This window comes from Eucyclogobius newberryi, unplaced genomic scaffold (assembly GCF_026437365.1).
Source record: "Eucyclogobius newberryi isolate DKJ021-1_F unplaced genomic scaffold, fEucNew1.0.hap1 SCAF_15, whole genome shotgun sequence".
NCBI lineage: Eukaryota > Metazoa > Chordata > Actinopteri > Gobiiformes > Gobiidae > Eucyclogobius > Eucyclogobius newberryi.
The window spans coordinates 37,049,867-37,068,473 of NW_027315779.1; the positions used below are offsets into that span (position 1 = coordinate 37,049,867).

Consider the following 18,607-nt stretch of genomic DNA (forward strand, 5'->3'; position numbering starts at 1 on the left):
GAGGGCCCGTACATGTGTGTTGTATGTGTGTGTGTGTTGTGTGTTGTGTGTTGTGTTCACAGTTGTGTACTGCTTGTAGGAGGGCCCGTACATGTGTGTTGTATGTGTGTGTGTGTTGTGTGTTGTGTGTTGTGTTCACAGTTGTGTACTGCTTGTAGGAGGGCCCGTACGTGATGCTGAAGAAGAACTGGGAGCTGTACGAGGGGAACGACCAGTACGAAGGTTACTGTGTGGACCTGGCCTCCGAGATCGCCAAACACATCGGCATCAAGTACAAGATCTCCATCGTCCCGGACGGAAAGTACGGCGCCAGGGACCCGGAGACCAAGATCTGGAACGGGATGGTCGGGGAGCTGGTGTACGGGGTCAGTGCCACAGGGGCCACAGGGGCCACTTACTACACCTTATCACACGTTTGCTGTTTGTGAATGATTCATGTCTGTGTAACACTGTTTTTTAAGTGTAACAATTTGACACCAGTCCATACAGAACGTTTAGTACAGAACGTTTAGTACAGAACGTTTAGTACAGAACGTTTAGTACAGAACGTTTAGTACAGAACGTTTAGTAAAGAACATTTAGTACAGAACGTTTAGTAAAGAACATTTAGTACAGGCCCTATAAACAAAGTAGTATTTCCAGTGTACATGTCAGAGTACATGTCTGAGTACATGTCAGAGTACATGTCAGAGTACTTGTCAGTGTACATATCAGTGAACATGTCAGAGTACATGTCAGAGTACATGTCAGAGTACATGTCAGAGTACATGTCAGAGTACATGTCTGTGTACATGTCAGAGTACATGTCAGAGTACATGTCAGTGTACATGTCTGAGTACATGTCTGTGTACATGTCAGAGTACATGTCAGTGTACATGTCAGAGTACATGTCGGAGTACATGTCAGTGTACATGTCAGAGTACATGTCACAATTGTATTTGTGTCACAGGTTGTGTATTTTTTGGTTAAGAATGTAATACAAATGTTCACATTCAGTAGCAGGACCAGGCCAACGGAGTATGATGAATATTTATTGATAATAACGACGATGGATGTTGACAGTGGATCTTGACGATGGGGATCGAGCCACGATCGAGCCACGATCGATCCACGATCGAGCCACGATCGAGCCACGATCGAGCCACGATCGATCCACGATCGAGCCACGATCGAGCCACGATCGAGCCACGATCGAGCCACGATCGAGCCACGATCGAGCCACGATCGAGCCACGATCGATCCACGATCGAGCCACGAGAGTTGGCTCTTGGGTTTCAGCCGATTCAGAACCCCCAAAGATGATGTAAAATGAAGGAGATGATCTGGATCTCGACGTGAGGCTTGGCTGAAAATGATGTTAACCGGGAGGCGCCAGAGAAGAGGAGCTGGATGGTCGAGGCTCTTTGGAGCGTTGCTTGATCTTAAAGTGGTCTGTCCGTTACTGAAGACGGGAATAAGAACTGGTGCATTTGAATGGAGTTTTAGAATTTGTGGGTCATCGATGGAGCACGTGAGGTTTGGACGAGCAATCGTTAAAACTGGATTAGACGGTGGAGTCGCCTGCTCCGCAGCGGAGAAGGTCGAGCGATGGATGTAGGAGATGAGGAGCTGGGGATCGTGATGAGGTCAATGTGAGCGATGAATGAAGGAACTCAATGAGTGAAATAAGAGACGATGAAAGGATCGATTTAAAGTGTTTCCTGAAGATCGAAGAGGAATTGGCGATGATCGAAGTTCAGTGCGAAGCGTCGAATTTTTGTGGAATGTGTCCCTCGCTCAGGTGCAGAGTGTGTCTCTCGCTCAGGTGCAGAGTGTGTCTCTCGCTCAGGTGCAGAGTGTGTCTCTCGCTCAGGTGCAGAGTGTGTCTCTCGCTCAGGTGCAGAGTGTGTCTCTCGCTCAGGTGCAGAGTGTGTCTCTCGCTCAGGTGCAGAGTGTGTCTCTCGCTCAGGTGCAGAGTATGTCTCGCTCAGGTGCAGTGTGTCTCTCGCTCAGGTGCAGAGTGTGTCTCTCGCTCAGGTGCAGAGTGTGTCTCTCGCTCAGGTGCAGAGTATGTCTCGCTCAGGTGCAGTGTGTCTCTCGCTCAGGTGCAGAGTGTGTCTCTCGCTCAGGTGCAGAGTATGTCTCTCGCTCAGGTGCAGAGTATGTCTCGCTCAGGTGCAGTGTGTCTCGCTCAGGTGCAGAGTGTCTCTCGCTCAGGTGCAGAGTGTGTCTCGCTCAGGTGCAGAGTGTGTCTCGCTCAGGTGCAGAGTGTGTCTCGCTCAGGTGCAGAGTGTGTCTCGCTCAAGTGCAGAGTGTGTCTCGCTCAAGTGCAGAGTGTGTCTCGCTCAAGTGCAGAGTGTGTCACGCTCAAGTGCAGAGTGTGTCTCGCTCAAGTGCAGTGTCTCTCTCGCTCAGGTGCAGAGTGTGTCTCTCGCTCAAGTGCAGAGTGCAGAGTGTCTCTCTCGCTCAGGTGCAGAGTGTGTCTCTCTCGCTCAGGTGCAGAGTGTGTCTCGCTCAGGTGCAGAGTGCAGAGTGCGTCTCTCGCTCAGGTGCAGAGAGTGTCTCTCGCTCAGGTGCAGAGTGCAGTGTGTCTCTCGCTCAGGTGCAGAGAGTGTCTCTCGCTCAGGTGCAGAGTGTCTCTCGCTCAGGTGCAGAGTGTGTCTCTCGCTCAGGTGCAGAGTGCAGTGTGTCTCTCGCTCAGGTGCAGAGTGTGTCTCTCGCTCAGGTGCAGAGTGTCTCTCTCGCTCAGGTGCAGAGTGTCTCTCTCGCTCAGGTGCAGAGTGTCTCTCTCGCTCAGGTGCAGAGTGTCTCTCTCGCTCAGGTGCAGAGTGTCTCTCGCTCAGGTGCAGAGTGTGTCTCGCTCAGGTGCAGAGTGCAGAGTGTGTCTCTCGCTCAGGTGCAGAGAGTCTCTCGCTCAGGTGCAGAGTGTGTCTCTCGCTCAGGTGCAGAGTGTGTCTCTCGCTCAGGTGCAGAGTGTCTCTATCGCTCAGGTGCAGAGTGTCTCTCGCTCAGGTGCAGAGTGTCTCTCTCGCTCAGGTGCAGAGTGTCTCTCGCTCAGGTGCAGTGTTCTCTCGCTCAGGTGCAGTGTGTCTCTCGCTCAGGTGCAGAGTGTCTCTCGCTCAGGTGCAGAGTGTCTCTCTCGCTCAGGTGCAGAGTGTCTCTCGCTCAGGTGCAGAGTGTGTCTCGCTCAGGTGCAGTGTGTCTCTCGCTCAGGTGCAGTGTGTCTCTCGCTCAGGTGCAGAGTGTGTCTCGCTCAGGTGCAGTGTGTCTCTCGCTCAGGTGCAGTGTGTCTCTCGCTCAGGTGCAGAGTGTCTCTCGCTCAGGTGCAGTGTGTCTCTCGCTCAGGTGCAGTGTGTCTCTCGCTCAGGTGCAGAGTGTCTCTCGCTCAGGTGCAGAGTGTCTCTCTCGCTCAGGTGCAGAGTGTCTCTCGCTTAGGTGCAGAGTGTCTCTCGCTCAGGTGCAGAGTGTCTCTCTCGCTCAGGTGCAGAGTGTCTCTCTCGCTCAGATGCAGAGTGTCTCTCGCTCAGGTGCAGAGTGTCTCTCGCTCAGGTGCAGAGTGTCTCTCGCTCAGGTGCAGAGTGTCTCTCGCTCAGGTGCAGAGTGTCTCTCGCTCAGGTGCAGTGTGTCTCTCGCTCAGGTGCAGAGTATCTCTCGCTCAGGTGCAGAGTGTCCCTCGCTCAGGTGCAGACTGTCTCTCTCGCTCAGGTGCAGAGTGTCTCTCGCTCAGGTGCAGAGTGTCTCTCTCGCTCAGGTGCAGAGTGTGTCTCGCTCAGGTGCAGAGTGTCTCTCGCTCAGGTGCAGAGTGTGTCTCGCTCTAGTGCAGTGTCTCTCTCGCTCAGGTGCAGAGTGTGTCTCTCGCTCAAGTGCAGAGTGCAGACTGTCTCTCTCGCTCAGGTGCAGAGTGTGTCTCTCTCGCTCAGGTGCAGAGTGTGTCTCGCTCAGGTGCAGAGTGCAGAGTGTGTCTCTCGCTCAGGTGCAGAGATTGTCTCTCGCTCAGGTGCAGAGAGTGTCTCTCGCTCAGGTGCAGAGAGTGTCTCTCGCTCAGGTGCAGAGTGTCTCTCGCTCAGGTGCAGGGTGTGTCTCTCGCTCAGGTGCAGAGTGCAGTGTGTCTCTCGCTCAGGTGCAGAGAGTGTCTCTCGCTCAGGTGCAGAGAGTGTCTCTCGCTCAGGTGCAGAGTGTGTCTCTCGCTCAGGTGCAGAGTGTCTATCTCGCTCAGGTGCAGATTGTCTCTCTCGCTCAGGTGCAGAGTGTCTCTCGCTTAGGTGCAGAGTGTCTCTCGCTCAGGTGCAGAGTGTCTCTCTCGCTCAGGTGCAGATTGTCTCTCTCGCTCAGGTGCAGAGTGTCTCTCGCTTAGGTGCAGAGTGTCTCCCGCTCAGGTGCAGAGTGCAGATTGTGTCTCTCGCTCAGGTGCAGAGAGTCTCTCGCTCAGGTGCAGAGTGTGTCTCTCGCTCAGGTGCAGAGTGTCTCTATCGCTCAGGTGCAGAGTGTCTCTCGCTCAGGTGCAGAGTGTCTCTCTCGCTCAGGTGCAGAGTGTCCCTCGCTTAGGTGCAGAGTGTCTCTCGCTCAGGTGCAGAGTGTCTCTCTCGCTCAGGTGCAGAGTGTCTCTCTCGCTCAGATGCAGAGTGTCTCTTGCTCAGGTGCAGAGTGTCTCTCGCTCAGGTGCAGAGTGTCTCTCGCTCAGGTGCAGAGTGTCTCTCGCTCAGGTGCAGAGTGTCTCTCGCTCAGGTGCAGTGTGTCTCTCGCTCAGGTGCAGAGTATCTCTCGCTCAGGTGCAGAGTGTCCCTCGCTCAGGTGCAGACTGTCTCTCTCGCTCAGGTGCAGAGTGTCTCTCGCTCAGGTGCAGAGTGTCTCTCTCGCTCAGGTGCAGTGTCTCTATCGCTCAGGTGCAGAGTGTGTCTCTCGCTCAGGTGCAGAGTGTGTCTCGCTCAGGTGCAGAGTGTCTCTCGCTCAGGTGCAGAGTGTCTCTCTCGCTCAGGTGCAGAGTGTCTCTCGCTCAGGTGCAGAGTGTGTCTCGCTCTAGTGCAGTGTCTCTCTCGCTCAGGTGCAGAGTGTGTCTCTCGCTCAAGTGCAGAGTGCAGACTGTCTCTCTCGCTCAGGTGCAGAGTGTGTCTCTCTCGCTCAGGTGCAGAGTGTGTCTCGCTCAGGTGCAGAGTGCAGAGTGTGTCTCTCGCTCAGGTGCAGAGATTGTCTCTCGCTCAGGTGCAGAGAGTGTCTCTCGCTCAGGTGCAGAGAGTGTCTCTCGCTCAGGTGCAGAGTGTCTCTCGCTCAGGTGCAGGGTGTGTCTCTCGCTCAGGTGCAGAGTGCAGTGTGTCTCTCGCTCAGGTGCAGAGAGTGTCTCTCGCTCAGGTGCAGAGTGTGTCTCTCGCTCAGGTGCAGAGTGTCTCTCTCGCTCAGGTGCAGATTGTCTCTCTCGCTCAGGTGCAGAGTGTCTCTCGCTCAGGTGCAGAGTGCAGATTGTGTCTCTCGCTCAGGTGCAGAGAGTCTCTCGCTCAGGTGCAGAGTGTGTCTCTCGCTCAGGTGCAGAGTGTCTCTATCGCTCAGGTGCAGAGTGTCTCTCGCTCAGGTGCAGAGTGTGTCTCTCGCTCAGGTGCAGAGTGTCTCTCTCGCTCAGGTGCAGTGTGTCTCTCGCTCAGGTGCAGAGTGTGTCTCGCTCAGGTGCAGAGTGTCTCTCGCTCAGGTGCAGAGTGTCTCTCTCGCTCAGGTGCAGAGTGTCTCTCGCTCAGGTGCAGTGTGTCTCTCGCTCAGGTGCAGAGTGTGTCTCGCTCAGGTGCAGTGTGTCTCTCGCTCAGGTGCAGTGTGTCTCTCGCTCAGGTGCAGAGTGTCTCTCGCTCAGGTGCAGAGTGTCTCTCTCGCTCAGGTGCAGAGTGTCTCTCGCTCAGGTGCAGAGTGTCTCTCGCTCAGGTGCAGAGTGTCTCTCTCGCTCAGGTGCAGAGTGTCTCTCGCTCAGGTGCAGAGTGTGTCTCGCTCAGGTGCAGTGTGTCTCTCGCTCAGGTGCAGTGTGTCTCTCGCTCAGGTGCAGAGTGTGTCTCGCTCAGGTGCAGTGTGTCTCTCGCTCAGGTGCAGAGTGTCTCTCGCTCAGGTGCAGTGTGTCTCTCGCTCAGGTGCAGAGTGTGTCTCGCTCAGGTGCAGAGTGTCTCTCGCTCAGGTGCAGAGTGTCTCTCTCGCTCAGGTGCAGAGTGTCTCTCGCTCAGGTGCAGAGTGTGTCTCGCTCAGGTGCAGTGTGTCTCTCGCTCAGGTGCAGTGTGTCTCTCGCTCAGGTGCAGAGTGTGTCTCGCTCAGGTGCAGTTTGTCTCTCGCTCAGGTGCAGAGTGTCTCTCGCTCAGGTGCAGTGTGTCTCTCGCTCAGGTGCAGTGTGTCTCTCGCTCAGGTGCAGAGTGTCTCTCGCTCAGGTGCAGAGTGTCTCTCTCGCTCAGGTGCAGAGTGTCTCTCGCTTAGGTGCAGAGTGTCTCTCGCTCAGGTGCAGAGTGTCTCTCTCGCTCAGGTGCAGAGTGTCTCTCTCGCTCAGATGCAGAGTGTCTCTCGCTCAGGTGCAGAGTGTCTCTCGCTCAGGTGCAGAGTGTCTCTCGCTCAGGTGCAGAGTGTCTCTCGCTCAGGTGCAGAGTGTCTCTCGCTCAGGTGCAGTGTGTCTCTCGCTCAGGTGCAGAGTATCTCTCGCTCAGGTGCAGAGTGTCCCTCGCTCAGGTGCAGACTGTCTCTCTCGCTCAGGTGCAGAGTGTCTCTCGCTCAGGTGCAGAGTGTCTCTCTCGCTCAGGTGCAGAGTGTCTCTATCGCTCAGGTGCAGAGTGTGTCTCTCGCTCAGGTGCAGAGTGTGTCTCGCTCAGGTGCAGAGTGTCTCTCGCTCAGGTGCAGAGTGTGTCTCGCTCTAGTGCAGTGTCTCTCTCGATCAGGTGCAGAGTGTGTCTCTCGCTCAAGTGCAGAGTGCAGACTGTCTCTCTCGCTCAGGTGCAGAGTGTGTCTCTCTCGCTCAGGTGCAGAGTGTGTCTCGCTCAGGTGCAGAGTGCAGAGTGTGTCTCTCGCTCAGGTGCAGAGATTGTCTCTCGCTCAGGTGCAGAGAGTGTCTCTCGCTCAGGTGCAGAGAGTGTCTCTCGCTCAGGTGCAGAGTGTCTCTCGCTCAGGTGCAGGGTGTGTCTCTCGCTCAGGTGCAGAGTGCAGTGTGTCTCTCGCTCAGGTGCAGAGAGTGTCTCTCGCTCAGGTGCAGAGTGTGTCTCTCGCTCAGGTGCAGAGTGTCTCTCTCGCTCAGGTGCAGATTGTCTCTCTCGCTCAGGTGCAGAGTGTCTCTCGCTTAGGTGCAGAGTGTCTCTCGCTCAGGTGCAGAGTGTCTCTCTCGCTCAGGTGCAGATTGTCTCTCTCGCTCAGGTGCAGAGTGTCTCTCGCTTAGGTGCAGAGTGTCTCCCGCTCAGGTGCAGAGTGCAGATTGTGTCTCTCGCTCAGGTGCAGAGAGTCTCTCACTCAGGTGCAGAGTGTGTCTCTCGCTCAGGTGCAGAGTGTCTCTATCGCTCAGGTGCAGAGTGTCTCTCGCTCAGGTGCAGAGTGTCTCTCTCGCTCAGGTGCAGAGTGTCCCTCGCTTAGGTGCAGAGTGTCTCTCGCTCAGGTGCAGAGTGTCTCTCTCGCTCAGGTGCAGAGTGTCTCTCTCGCTCAGATGCAGAGTGTCTCTTGCTCAGGTGCAGAGTGTCTCTCGCTCAGGTGCAGAGTGTCTCTCGCTCAGGTGCAGAGTGTCTCTCGCTCAGGTGCAGAGTGTCTCTCGCTCAGGTGCAGTGTGTCTCTCGCTCAGGTGCAGAGTATCTCTCGCTCAGGTGCAGAGTGTCCCTCGCTCAGGTGCAGACTGTCTCTCTCGCTCAGGTGCAGAGTGTCTCTCGCTCAGGTGCAGAGTGTCTCTCTCGCTCAGGTGCAGAGTGTCTCTATCGCTCAGGTGCAGAGTGTGTCTCTCGCTCAGGTGCAGAGTGTGTCTCGCTCAGGTGCAGAGTGTCTCTCGCTCAGGTGCAGAGTGTCTCTCTCGCTCAGGTGCAGAGTGTCTCTCGCTCAGGTGCAGAGTGTGTCTCGCTCTAGTGCAGTGTCTCTCTCGCTCAGGTGCAGAGTGTGTCTCTCGCTCAAGTGCAGAGTGCAGACTGTCTCTCTCGCTCAGGTGCAGAGTGTGTCTCTCTCGCTCAGGTGCAGAGTGTGTCTCGCTCAGGTGCAGAGTGCAGAGTGTGTCTCTCGCTCAGGTGCAGAGATTGTCTCTCGCTCAGGTGCAGAGAGTGTCTCTCGCTCAGGTGCAGAGAGTGTCTCTCGCACAGGTGCAGAGTGTCTCTCGCTCAGGTGCAGGGTGTGTCTCTCGCTCAGGTGCAGAGTGCAGTGTGTCTCTCGCTCAGGTGCAGAGAGTGTCTCTCGCTCAGGTGCAGAGTGTGTCTCTCGCTCAGGTGCAGAGTGTCTCTCTCGCTCAGGTGCAGATTGTCTCTCTCGCTCAGGTGCAGAGAGTCTCTCGCTCAGGTGCAGAGTGTGTCTCTCGCTCAGGTGCAGAGTGTCTCTGTCGCTCAGGTGCAGAGTGTCTCTCGCTCAGGTGCAGAGTGTGTCTCTCGCTCAGGTGCAGAGTGTCTCTCTCGCTCAGGTGCAGTGTGTCTCTCGCTCAGGTGCAGAGTGTGTCTCGCTCAGGTGCAGAGTGTCTCTCGCTCAGGTGCAGAGTGTCTCTCTCGCTCAGGTGCAGAGTGTCTCTCGCTCAGGTGCAGAGTGTGTCTCGCTCAGGTGCAGTCTGTCTCTCGCTCAGGTGCAGTGTGTCTCTCGCTCAGGTGCAGAGTGTGTCTCGCTCAGGTGCAGTGTGTCTCTCGCTCAGGTGCAGTGTGTCTCTCGCTCAGGTGCAGAGTGTCTCTCGCTCAGGTGCAGAGTGTCTCTCTCGCTCAGGTGCAGAGTGTCTCTCGCTCAGGTGCAGAGTGTCTCTCGCTCAGGTGCAGAGTGTCTCTCTCGCTCAGGTGCAGAGTGTCTCTCTCGCTCAGATGCAGAGTGTCTCTTGCTCAGGTGCAGTGTGTCTCTCGCTCAGGTGCAGAGTGTCTCTTGCTCAGGTGCAGAGTGTCTCTCGCTCAGGTGCAGAGTGTCTCTCGCTCAGGTGCAGAGTGTGTCTCTCGCTCAGGTGCAGAGTGCAGTGTGTCTCTCGCTCAGGTGCAGAGAGTGTCTATCGCTCAGGTGCAGAGTGTGTCTCTCGCTCAGGTGCAGAGTGTCTCTCTCGCTCAGGTGAAGAGTGTCTCTCTCGCTCAGGTGCAGAGTGTCTCTCTCGCTCAGGTGCAGAGTGTCTCTCGCTCAAGTGCAGAGTGTGTCTCGCTCAGGTGCAGAGTGTGTCTCTCGCTCAGGTGCAGAGTGTCTCTCGCTCAGGTGCAGTGTGTCTCTCGCTCAGGTGCAGAGTGTCTCTCGCTCAGGTGCAGAGTGTGTCTCGCTCAGGTGCAGAGTGTCTCTCGCTCAGGTGCAGAGTGTCTCTCTCGCTCAGGTGCAGAGTGTCTCTCGCTCAGGTGCAGAGTGTCTCTCGCTCAGGTGCAGAGTGTCTCTCGCTCAGGTGCAGAGTGTCTCTCGCTCAGGTGCAGAGTGTGTCTCTCGCTCAGGTGCAGAGTGCAGTGTGTCTCTCGCTCAGGTGCAGAGAGTGTCTATCGCTCAGGTGCAGAGTGTGTCTCTCGCTCAGGTGCAGAGTGTCTCTCTCGCTCAGGTGAAGAGTGTCTCTCTCGCTCAGGTGCAGAGTGTCTCTCTCGCTCAGGTGCAGAGTGTCTCTCGCTCAAGTGCAGAGTGTGTCTCGCTCAGGTGCAGAGTGTGTCTCTCGCTCAGGTGCAGAGAGTCTCTCGCTCAGGTGCAGAGTGTCTCTCGCTCAGGTGCAGTGTGTCTCTCGCTCAGGTGCAGAGTGTCTCTCGCTCAGGTGCAGAGTGTGTCTCGCTCAGGTGCAGAGTGTCTCTCGCTCAGGTGCAGAGTGTCTCTCTCGCTCAGGTGCAGAGTGTCTCTCGCTCAGGTGCAGAGTGTGTCTCGCTCAGGTGCAGTGTGTCTCTCGCTCAGGTGCAGAGTGTCTCTCGCTCAGGTGCAGAGTGTCTTTCGCTCAGGTGCAGAGTGTGTCTCTCTCAGGTGCAGTGTGTCTCTCGCTCAGGTGCAGAGTGTCTCTCGCTCAGGTGCAGAGTGTGTCTCGCTCAAGTGCAGTGTCTCTCTCGCTCAGGTGCAGAGTGTGTCTCTCGCTCAAGTGCAGAGTGCAGACTGTCTCTCTCGCTCAGGTGCAGAGTGTGTCTCGCTCAGGTGCAGAGTGCAGAGTGTGTCTCTCGCTCAGGTGCAGAGATTGTCTCTCGCTCAGGTGCAGAGTGCAGTGTGTCTCTCGCTCAGGTGCAGAGAGTGTCTCTCGCTCAGGTGCAGAGTGTCTCTCGCTCAGGTGCAGGGTGTGTCTCTCGCTCAGGTGCAGAGTGCAGTGTGTCTCTCGCTCAGGTGCAGAGAGTGTCTCTCGCTCAGGTGCAGAGTGTGTCTCTCGCTCAGGTGCAGAGTGTCTCTCTCGCTCAGGTGCAGATTGTCTCTCTCGCTCAGGTGCAGAGTGTCTCTCTCGCTCAGGTGCAGAGTGTGTCTCGCTCAGGTGCAGATTGTCTCTCTCGCTCAGGTGCAGAGTGTCTCTCTCGCTCAGGTGCAGAGTGTCTCTCGCTCAGGTGCAGAGTGTCTCTCGCTCAGGTGCAGAGAGTCTTTCGCTCAGGTGCAGAGTGTGTCTCTCGCTCAGGTGCAGAGTGTGTCTCTCGCTCAGGTGCAGAGTGTCTCTATCGCTCAGGTGCAGAGTGTCTCTCGCTCAGGTGCAGAGTGTGTCTCTCGCTCAGGTGCAGAGTGTCTCTCGCTCAGGTGCAGAGTGTGTCTCGCTCAGGTGCTGAGTGTCTCTCGCTCAGGTGCAGAGTGTCTCTCTCGCTCAGGTGCAGAGTGTCTCTCGCTCAGGTGCAGAGTGTGTCTCGCTCAGGTGCAGTGTGTCTCTCGCTCAGGTGCAGTGTGTCTCTCGCTCAGGTGCAGAGTGTGTCTCGCTCAGGTGCAGTGTGTCTCTCGCTCAGGTGCAGAGTGTCTCTCGCTCAGGTGCAGTGTGTCTCTCTCTCAGGTGCAGTGTGTCTCTCGCTCAGGTGCAGAGTGTCTCTCGCTCAGGTGCAGAGTGTCTCTCTCGCTCAGGTGCAGAGTGTCTCTCGCTCAGGTGCAGAGTGTCTCTCGCTCAGGTGCAGAGTGTGTCTCTCGCTCAGGTGCAGAGTGTCTCTCTCGCTCAGATGCAGAGTGTCTCTTGCTCAGGTGCAGTGTGTCTCTCGCTCAGGTGCAGAGTGTCTCTCGCTCAGGTGCAGTGTGTCTCTCGCTCAGGTGCAGAGTGTCTCTCTCGCTCAGATGCAGAGTGTCTCTTGCTCAGGTGCAGTGTGTCTCTCGCTCAGGTGCAGAGTGTCTCTCGCTCAGGTGCAGAGTGTCTCTCGCTCAGGTGCAGAGAGTGTCTATCGCTCAGGTGCAGAGTGTGTCTCTCGCTCAGGTGCAGAGTGTCTCTCTCGCTCAGGTGCAGAGTGTCTCTCTCGCTCAGGTGCAGAGTGTCTCTCTCGCTCAGGTGCAGAGTGTCTCTCGCTCAAGTGCAGAGTGTGTCTCGCTCAGGTGCAGAGTGTCTCTCTCGCTCAGGTGCAGAGTGTCTCTCGCTCAGGTGCAGAGTGTCTCTCGCTCAGGTGCAGAGTGTGTCTCTCGCTCAGGTGCAGAGTGTCTCTCTCGCTCAGATGCAGAGTGTCTCTTGCTCAGGTGCAGAGTGTCTCTCGCTCAGGTGCAGTGTGTCTCTCGCTCAGGTGCAGAGTGTCTCTCTCGCTCAGATGCAGAGTGTCTCTTGCTCAGGTGCAGTGTGTCTCTCGCTCAGGTGCAGAGTGTCTCTCGCTCAGGTGCAGAGTGTCTCTCGCTCAGGTGCAGAGAGTGTCTATCGCTCAGGTGCAGAGTGTGTCTCTCGCTCAGGTGCAGAGTGTCTCTCTCGCTCAGGTGCAGAGTGTCTCTCTCGCTCAGGTGCAGAGTGTCTCTCTCGCTCAGGTGCAGAGTGTCTCTCGCTCAAGTGCAGAGTGTGTCTCGCTCAGGTGCAGAGTGCAGAGTGTGTCTCTCGCTCAGGTGCAGAGAGTCTCTCGCTCACGTGCAGAGTGTTTCTCTCGCTCAGGTGCAGAGTGTGTCTCTCGCTCAGGTGCAGAGTGTCTCTATCGCTCAGGTGCAGAGTGTCTCTCGCTCAGGTGCAGAGTGTGTCTCTCGCTCAGGTGCAGAGTGTCTCTCTCGCTCAGGTGCAGAGTGTCTCTCGCTCAGGTGCAGTGTGTCTCTCGCTCAGGTGCAGTGTGTCTCTCGCTCAGGTGCAGAGTGTGTCTCGCTCAGGTGCAGAGTGTCTCTCGCTCAGGTGCAGAGTGTGTCTCGCTCAGGTGCAGTGTGTCTCTCGCTCAGGTGCAGAGTGTGTCTCTCGCTCAGGTGCAGAGTGTCTCTCTCGCTCAGGTGCAGAGTGTCTCTCGCTCAGGTGCAGAGTGTGTCTCGCTCAGGTGCAGTGTGTCTCTCGCTCAGGTGCAGTGTGTCTCTCGCTCAGGTGCAGAGTGTGTCTCGCTCAGGTGCAGTGTGTCTCTCGGTCAGGTGCAGAGTGTCTCTCTCTCAGGTGCAGTGTGTCTCTCGCTCAGGTGCAGAGTGTCTCTCGCTCAGGTGCAGAGTGTCTCTCGCTCAGGTGCAGAGTGTCTCTCTCGCTCAGGTGCAGAGTGTCTCTCGCTCAGGTGCAGAGTGTCTCTCGCTCAGGTGCAGAGTGTGTCTCTTGCTCAGGTGCAGAGTGTCTCTCGCTCAGGTGCAGAGTGTGTCTCGCTCAGGTGCAGTGTGTCTCTTGCTCAGGTGCAGAGTGTCTCTCGCTCAGGTGCAGAGTGTCTCTCGCTCAGGTGCAGTGTGTCTCTCGCTCAGGTGCAGAGTATCTCTCGCTCAGGTGCAGAGTGTCCCTCGCTCAGGTGCAGACTGTCTCTCTCGCTCAGGTGCAGAGTGTCTCTCGCTCAGGTGCAGAGTGTCTCTCTCGCTCAGGTGCAGAGTGTCTCTATCGCTCAGGTGCAGAGTGTGTCTCTCGCTCAGGTGCAGAGTGTGTCTCGCTCAGGTGCAGAGTGTCTCTCGCTCAGGTGCAGAGTGTCTCTCTCGCTCAGGTGCAGAGTGTCTCTCGCTCAGGTGCAGAGTGTGTCTCGCTCTAGTGCAGTGTTTCTCTCGCTCAGGTGCAGAGTGTGTCTCTCGCTCAAGTGCAGAGTGCAGACTGTCTCTCTCGCTCAGGTGCAGAGTGTGTCTCTCTCGCTCAGGTGCAGAGTGTGTCTCGCTCAGGTGCAGAGTGCAGAGTGTGTCTCTCGCTCAGGTGCAGAGATTGTCTCTCGCTCAGGTGCAGAGATTGTCTCTCGCTCAGGTGCAGAGAGTGTCTCTCGCTCAGGTGCAGAGAGTGTCTCTCGCTCAGGTGCAGGGTGTGTCTCTCGCTCAGGTGCAGAGTGCAGTGTGTCTCTCGCTCAGGTGCAGAGAGTGTCTCTCGCTCAGGTGCAGAGTGTGTCTCTCGCTCAGGTGCAGAGTGTCTCTCTCGCTCAGGTGCAGATTGTCTCTCTCGCTCAGGTGCAGAGTGTCTCTCGCTCAGGTGCAGAGTGCAGATTGTGTCTCTCGCTCAGGTGCAGAGAGTCTCTCGCTCAGGTGCAGAGTGTGTCTCTCGCTCAGGTGCAGAGTGTCTCTATCGCTCAGGTGCAGAGTGTCTCTCGCTCAGGTGCAGAGTGTGTCTCTCGCTCAGGTGCAGAGTGTCTCTCTCGCTCAGGTGCAGTGTGTCTCTCGCTCAGGTGCAGAGTGTGTCTCGCTCAGGTGCAGAGTGTCTCTCGCTCAGGTGCAGAGTGTCTCTCTCGCTCAGGTGCAGAGTGTCTCTCGCTCAGGTGCAGAGTGTGTCTCGCTCAGGTGCAGTCTGTCTCTCGCTCAGGTGCAGTGTGTCTCTCGCTCAGGTGCAGAGTGTGTCTCGCTCAGGTGCAGTGTGTCTCTCGCTCAGGTGCAGAGTGTCTCTCGCTCAGGTGCAGTGTGTCTCTCGCTCAGGTGCAGAGTGTCTCTCGCTCAGGTGCAGAGTGTCTCTCGCTCAGGTGCAGAGTGTCTCTCTCGCTCAGGTGCAGAGTGTCTCTCGCTCAGGTGCAGAGTGTCTCTCGCTCAGGTGCAGAGTGTCTCTCTCGCTCAGGTGCAGAGTGTCTCTCTCGCTCAGATGCAGAGTGCAGTGTGTCTCTCGCTCAGGTGCAGAGATTGTCTATCGCTCAGGTGCAGAGTGTGTCTCTCGCTCAGGTGCAGAGTGTCTCTCTCGCTCAGGTGAAGAGTGTCTCTCTCGCTCAGGTGCAGAGTGTCTCTCTCGCTCAGGTGCAGAGTGTCTCTCGCTCAAGTGCAGAGTGTGTCTCGCTCAGGTGCAGAGTGTGTCTCTCGCTCAGGTGCAGAGAGTCTCTCGCTCAGGTGCAGAGTGTCTCTCGCTCAGGTGCAGAGTGTCTCTCTCGCTCAGGTGCAGAGTGTCTCTCTCGCTCAGGTGCAGAGTGTCTCTCGCTCAGGTGCAGAGTGTGTCTCGCTCAGGTGCAGAGTGCAGAGTGTGTCTCTCGCTCAGGTGCAGAGAGTCTTTCGCTCAGGTGCAGAGTGTGTCTCTCGCTCAGGTGCAGAGTGTCTCTCGCTCAGGTGCAGAGTGTCTCTCTCGCTCAGGTGCAGAGTGTCTCTCGCTCAGGTGCAGAGTGTCTCTCGCTCAGGTGCAGAGTGTCTCTCTCGCTCAGGTGCAGAGTGTCTCTTGCTCAGGTGCAGAGTGTCTCTCGCTCAGGTGCAGAGTGTCTCTTGCTCAGGTGCAGAGTGTCTCTCGCTAAGGTGCAGAGTGTCTCTTGCTCAGGTGCAGAGTGTCTCTCGCTCAGGTGCAGAGTGTCTCTCGCTCAGGTGCAGCGTGTCTCTCGCTCAGGTGCAGAGTATCTCTCGCTCAGGTGCAGAGTGTCTCTCGCTCAGGTGCAGACTGTCTCTCTCGCTCAGGTGCAGAGAGTCTCTCGCTCAGGTGCAGAGTGTCTCTCTCGCTCAGGTGCAGAGTGTCTCTATCGCTCAGGTGCAGAGTGTCTCTCGCTCAGGTGCAGAGTGTGTCTCGCTCAGGTGCAGTGTGTCTCTCGCTCAGGTGTAGAGTGTCTCTCGCTCAGGTGCAGAGTGTTTCTCTCGCTCAGGTGCAGAGTATGTCTCGCTCAGGTGCAGTGTGTCTCTCGCTCAGGTGCAGAGTGTCTCTCGCTCAAGTGCAGAGTGTGTCTCTCGCTCAGGTGCAGAGTGTGTCTCGCTCAGGTGCAGTGTGTCTCTCGCTCAGGTGCAGTGTGTCTCTCGCTCAGGTGCAGAGTGTGTCTCGCTCAGGTGCAGAGTGTGTCTCGCTCAGGTGCAGAGTGTCTCTCGCTCAGGTGCAGTGTGTCTCTCGCTCAGGTGCAGAGTATCTCTCGCTCAGGTGCAGAGTGTCTCTCGCTCAGGTGCAGACTGTCTCTCTCGCTCAGGTGCAGAGAGTCTCTCGCTCAGGTGCAGAGTGTCTCTCTCGCTCAGGTGCAGAGTGTCTCCATCGCTCAGGTGCAGAGTGTCTCTCGCTCAGGTGCAGAGTGTGTCTCTCGCTCAGGTGCAGAGTGTCTCTCGCTCAGGTGCAGAGTGTCTCTCGCTCAGGTGCAAAGTGTCTCTCTCGCTCAGGTGCAGAGTGTCTCTCGCTCAGGTGCAGAGTGTCTCTCGCTCAGGTGCAGAGTGTCTCTCGCTCAGGTGCAGAGTGTTTCTCTCGCTCAGGTGCAGAGTATGTCTCGCTCAGGTGCAGTGTGTCTCTCGCTCAGGTGCAGAGTGTCTCTCGCTCAGGTGCAGAGTGTGTCTCTCGCTCACGTGCAGAGTGTGTCTCTCGCTCAGGTGCAGAGTATGTCTCGCTCAGGTGCAGTGTGTCTCTCGCTCAGGTGCAGAGTGTCTCTCGCTCAGGTGCAGTGTGTCTCTCGCTCAGGTGCAGAGTGTGTCTCTCGCTCAGGTGCAGAGTGTCTCTCGCTCAGGTGCAGAGTGTCTCTCTCGCTCAGGTGCAGAGTGTCTCTCGCTCAGGTGCAGTGTGTCTCTCGCTCAGGTGCAGTTTGTCTCTCGCTCAGGTGCAGAGTGTCCCTCGCTCAGATGCAGCGTGTCTCTCGCTCAGGTGCAGAGTGTCTCTCGCTCAGGTGCAGAGTGTCTCTCGCTCAGGTGCAGAGTGTCTCTCGCTCAGGTGCAGACTGTCTCTCTCGCTCAGGTGCAGAGTGTCTCTCGCTCAGGTGCAGAGTGTCTCTCGCTCAGGTGCAGAGTGTCTCTCTCGCTCAGGTGCAGAGTGTCTCTCTCGCTCAGGTGCAGAGTGTCTCTCGCTCAGGTGCAGAGTGTTTCTCTCGCTCAGGTGCAGAGTATGTCTCGCTCAGGTGCAGTGTGTCTCTCGCTCAGGTGCAGAGTGTCTCTCGCTCAGGTGCAGAGTGTGTCTCTCGCTCACGTGCAGAGTGTGTCTCTCGCTCAGGTGCAGAGTATGTCTCGCTCAGGTGCAGTGTGTCTCTCGCTCAGGTGCAGAGTGTCTCTCGCTCAGGTGCAGTGTGTCTCTCGCTCAGGTGCAGAGTGTGTCTCTCGCTCAGGTGCAGAGTGTCTCTCGCTCAGGTGCAGAGTGTCTCTCTCGCTCAGGTGCAGAGTGTCTCTCGCTCAGGTGCAGTGTGTCTCTCGCTCAGGTGCAGTTTGTCTCTCGCTCAGGTGCAGAGTGTCCCTCGCTCAGATGCAGCGTGTCTCTCGCTCAGGTGCAGAGTGTCTCTCGCTCAGGTGCAGAGTGTCTCTCTCACTCAGGTGCAGAGTGTCTCTCGCTCAGGTGCAGAGTGTCTCTCGCTCAGGTGCAGAGTGTCTCTCTCGCTCAGGTGCAGAGTGTCTCTCTCGCTCAGGTGCAGAGTGTCTCTCTCGCTCAGGTGCAGAGTGTCTCTCGCTCAGGTGCAGAGTGTCTCTCGCTCAGGTGCAGAGTTACTCTCGCTCAGGTGCAGAGTGTCTCTCGCTCAGGTGCAGAGTGTCTCTCGCTCAGGTGCAGAGTGTCTCTCGCTCAAGTGCAGAGTGTCTCTCGCTCAAGTGCAGAGTGTCTCTCATGCTCAGGTGCAGAGTGTCTCTCGCTCAGGTGCAGAGTGTGTCTCGCTCAGGTGCAGTGTGTCTCTCGCTCAGGTGCAGTGTGTCTCTCGCTCAGGTGCAGAGTGTGTCTCGCTCAGGTGCAGTGTGTCTCTCGCTCAGGTGCAGAGTGTCTCTCGCTCAGGTGCAGTGTGTCTCTTGCTCAGGTGCAGTGTGTCTCTCGCTCAGGTGCAGAGTGTCTCTCTCGCTCAGGTGCAGAGTGTCTCTCGCTCAGGTGCAGAGTGTCTCTCGCTCAGGTGCAGAGTGTCTCTCTCGCTCAGATGCAGAGTGTCTCTTGCTCAGGTGCAGAATGTCTCTCGCTCAGGTGCAGAGTGTCTCTTGCTCAGGTGCAGAGTGTCTCTCGGTCATGTGCAGAGTGTCTCTCGCTCAGGTGCAGAGTGTGTCTCTCGCTCAGGTGCAGAGTGCAGTGTGTCTCTCGCTCAGGTGCAGAGAGTGTCTCTCGCTCAGGTGCAGAGAGTGTCTCTCGCTCAGGTGCAGAGTGTGTCTCTCGCTCAGGTGCAGAGTGTCTCTCTCGCTCAGGTGCAGAGTGTCTCTCTCGCTCAGGTGCAGAGTGTCTCTCGCTCAAGTGCAGAGTGTGTCTCGCTCAGGTGCAGAGTGCAGAGTGTGTCTCTCGCTCAGGTGCAGAGAGTCTCTCGCTCACGTGCAGAGTGTTTCTCTCGCTCAGGTGCAGAGTGTGTCTCTCGCTCAGGTGCAGAGTGTCTCTCTCGCTCAGGTGCAGAGTGTCTCTCGCTCAGGTGCAGTGTGTCTCTCGCTCAGGTGCAGTGTGTCTCTCGCTCAGGTGCAGAGTGTGTCTCGCTCAGGTGCAGAGTGTCTCTCGCTCAGGTGCAGAGTGTCTCTCGCTCAGGTGCAGTGTGTCTCTCGCTCAGGTGCAGTGTGTCTCTCGCTCAGGTGCAGAGTGTGTCTCGCTCAGGTGCAGTGTGTCTCTCGCTCAGGTGCAGAGTGTCTCTCGCTCAGGTGCAGTGTGTCTCTCGCTCAGGTGCAGTGTGTCTCTCGCTCAGGTGCAGAGTGTCTCTCGCTCAGGTGCAGAGTGTCTCTCTCGCTCAGGTGCAGAGTGTCTCTCGCTCAGGTGCAGAGTGTCTCTCGCTCAGGTGCAGAGTGTCTCTCGCTCAGGTGCAGAGTGTCTCTCTCGCTCAGGTGCAGAGTGTCTCTCGCTCAGGTGCAGTGTGTCTCTCGCTCAGGTGCAGAGTGTCTCTCGCTCAGGTGCAGAGTGTCTCTCTCGCTCAGGTGCAGAGTGTCTCTCTCGCTCAGGTGCAGTTTGTCTCTCGCTCAGGTGCAGAGTGTCTCTCGCTCAGGTGCAGAGTGTCTCTCGCTCAGGTGCAGAGTGTGTCTCGCTCAGGTGCAGAGTGTCTCTCGCTCAGGTGCAGTGTGTCTCTCGCTCAGGTGCAGAGTGTCTCTCGCTCAGGTGCAGAGTGTGTCTCGCTCAGGTGCAGTGTGTCTCTCGCTCAGGTGCAGAGTGTCTCTCGCTCAGGTGCAGTGTGTCTCTCGCTCAGGTGCAGTGTGTCTCTCGCTCAGGTGCAGAGTGTCTCTCGCTCAGGTG

General features: G+C 57.0%; 1 protein-coding gene across 1 annotated transcript in view; it reads left to right on the forward strand.

The window, feature by feature from the left end:
- Positions 1-18,607, forward strand: part of gria4b (glutamate receptor, ionotropic, AMPA 4b) — a 518,469-nt gene that overhangs the window by 324,431 nt on the left and 175,431 nt on the right. The window contains exon 10 of the mRNA XM_072447035.1: positions 159-365. Within this exon, the coding sequence (XP_072303136.1) occupies positions 159-365 (207 nt within the window). The remainder of the gene's footprint in view (positions 1-158; positions 366-18,607) is intronic.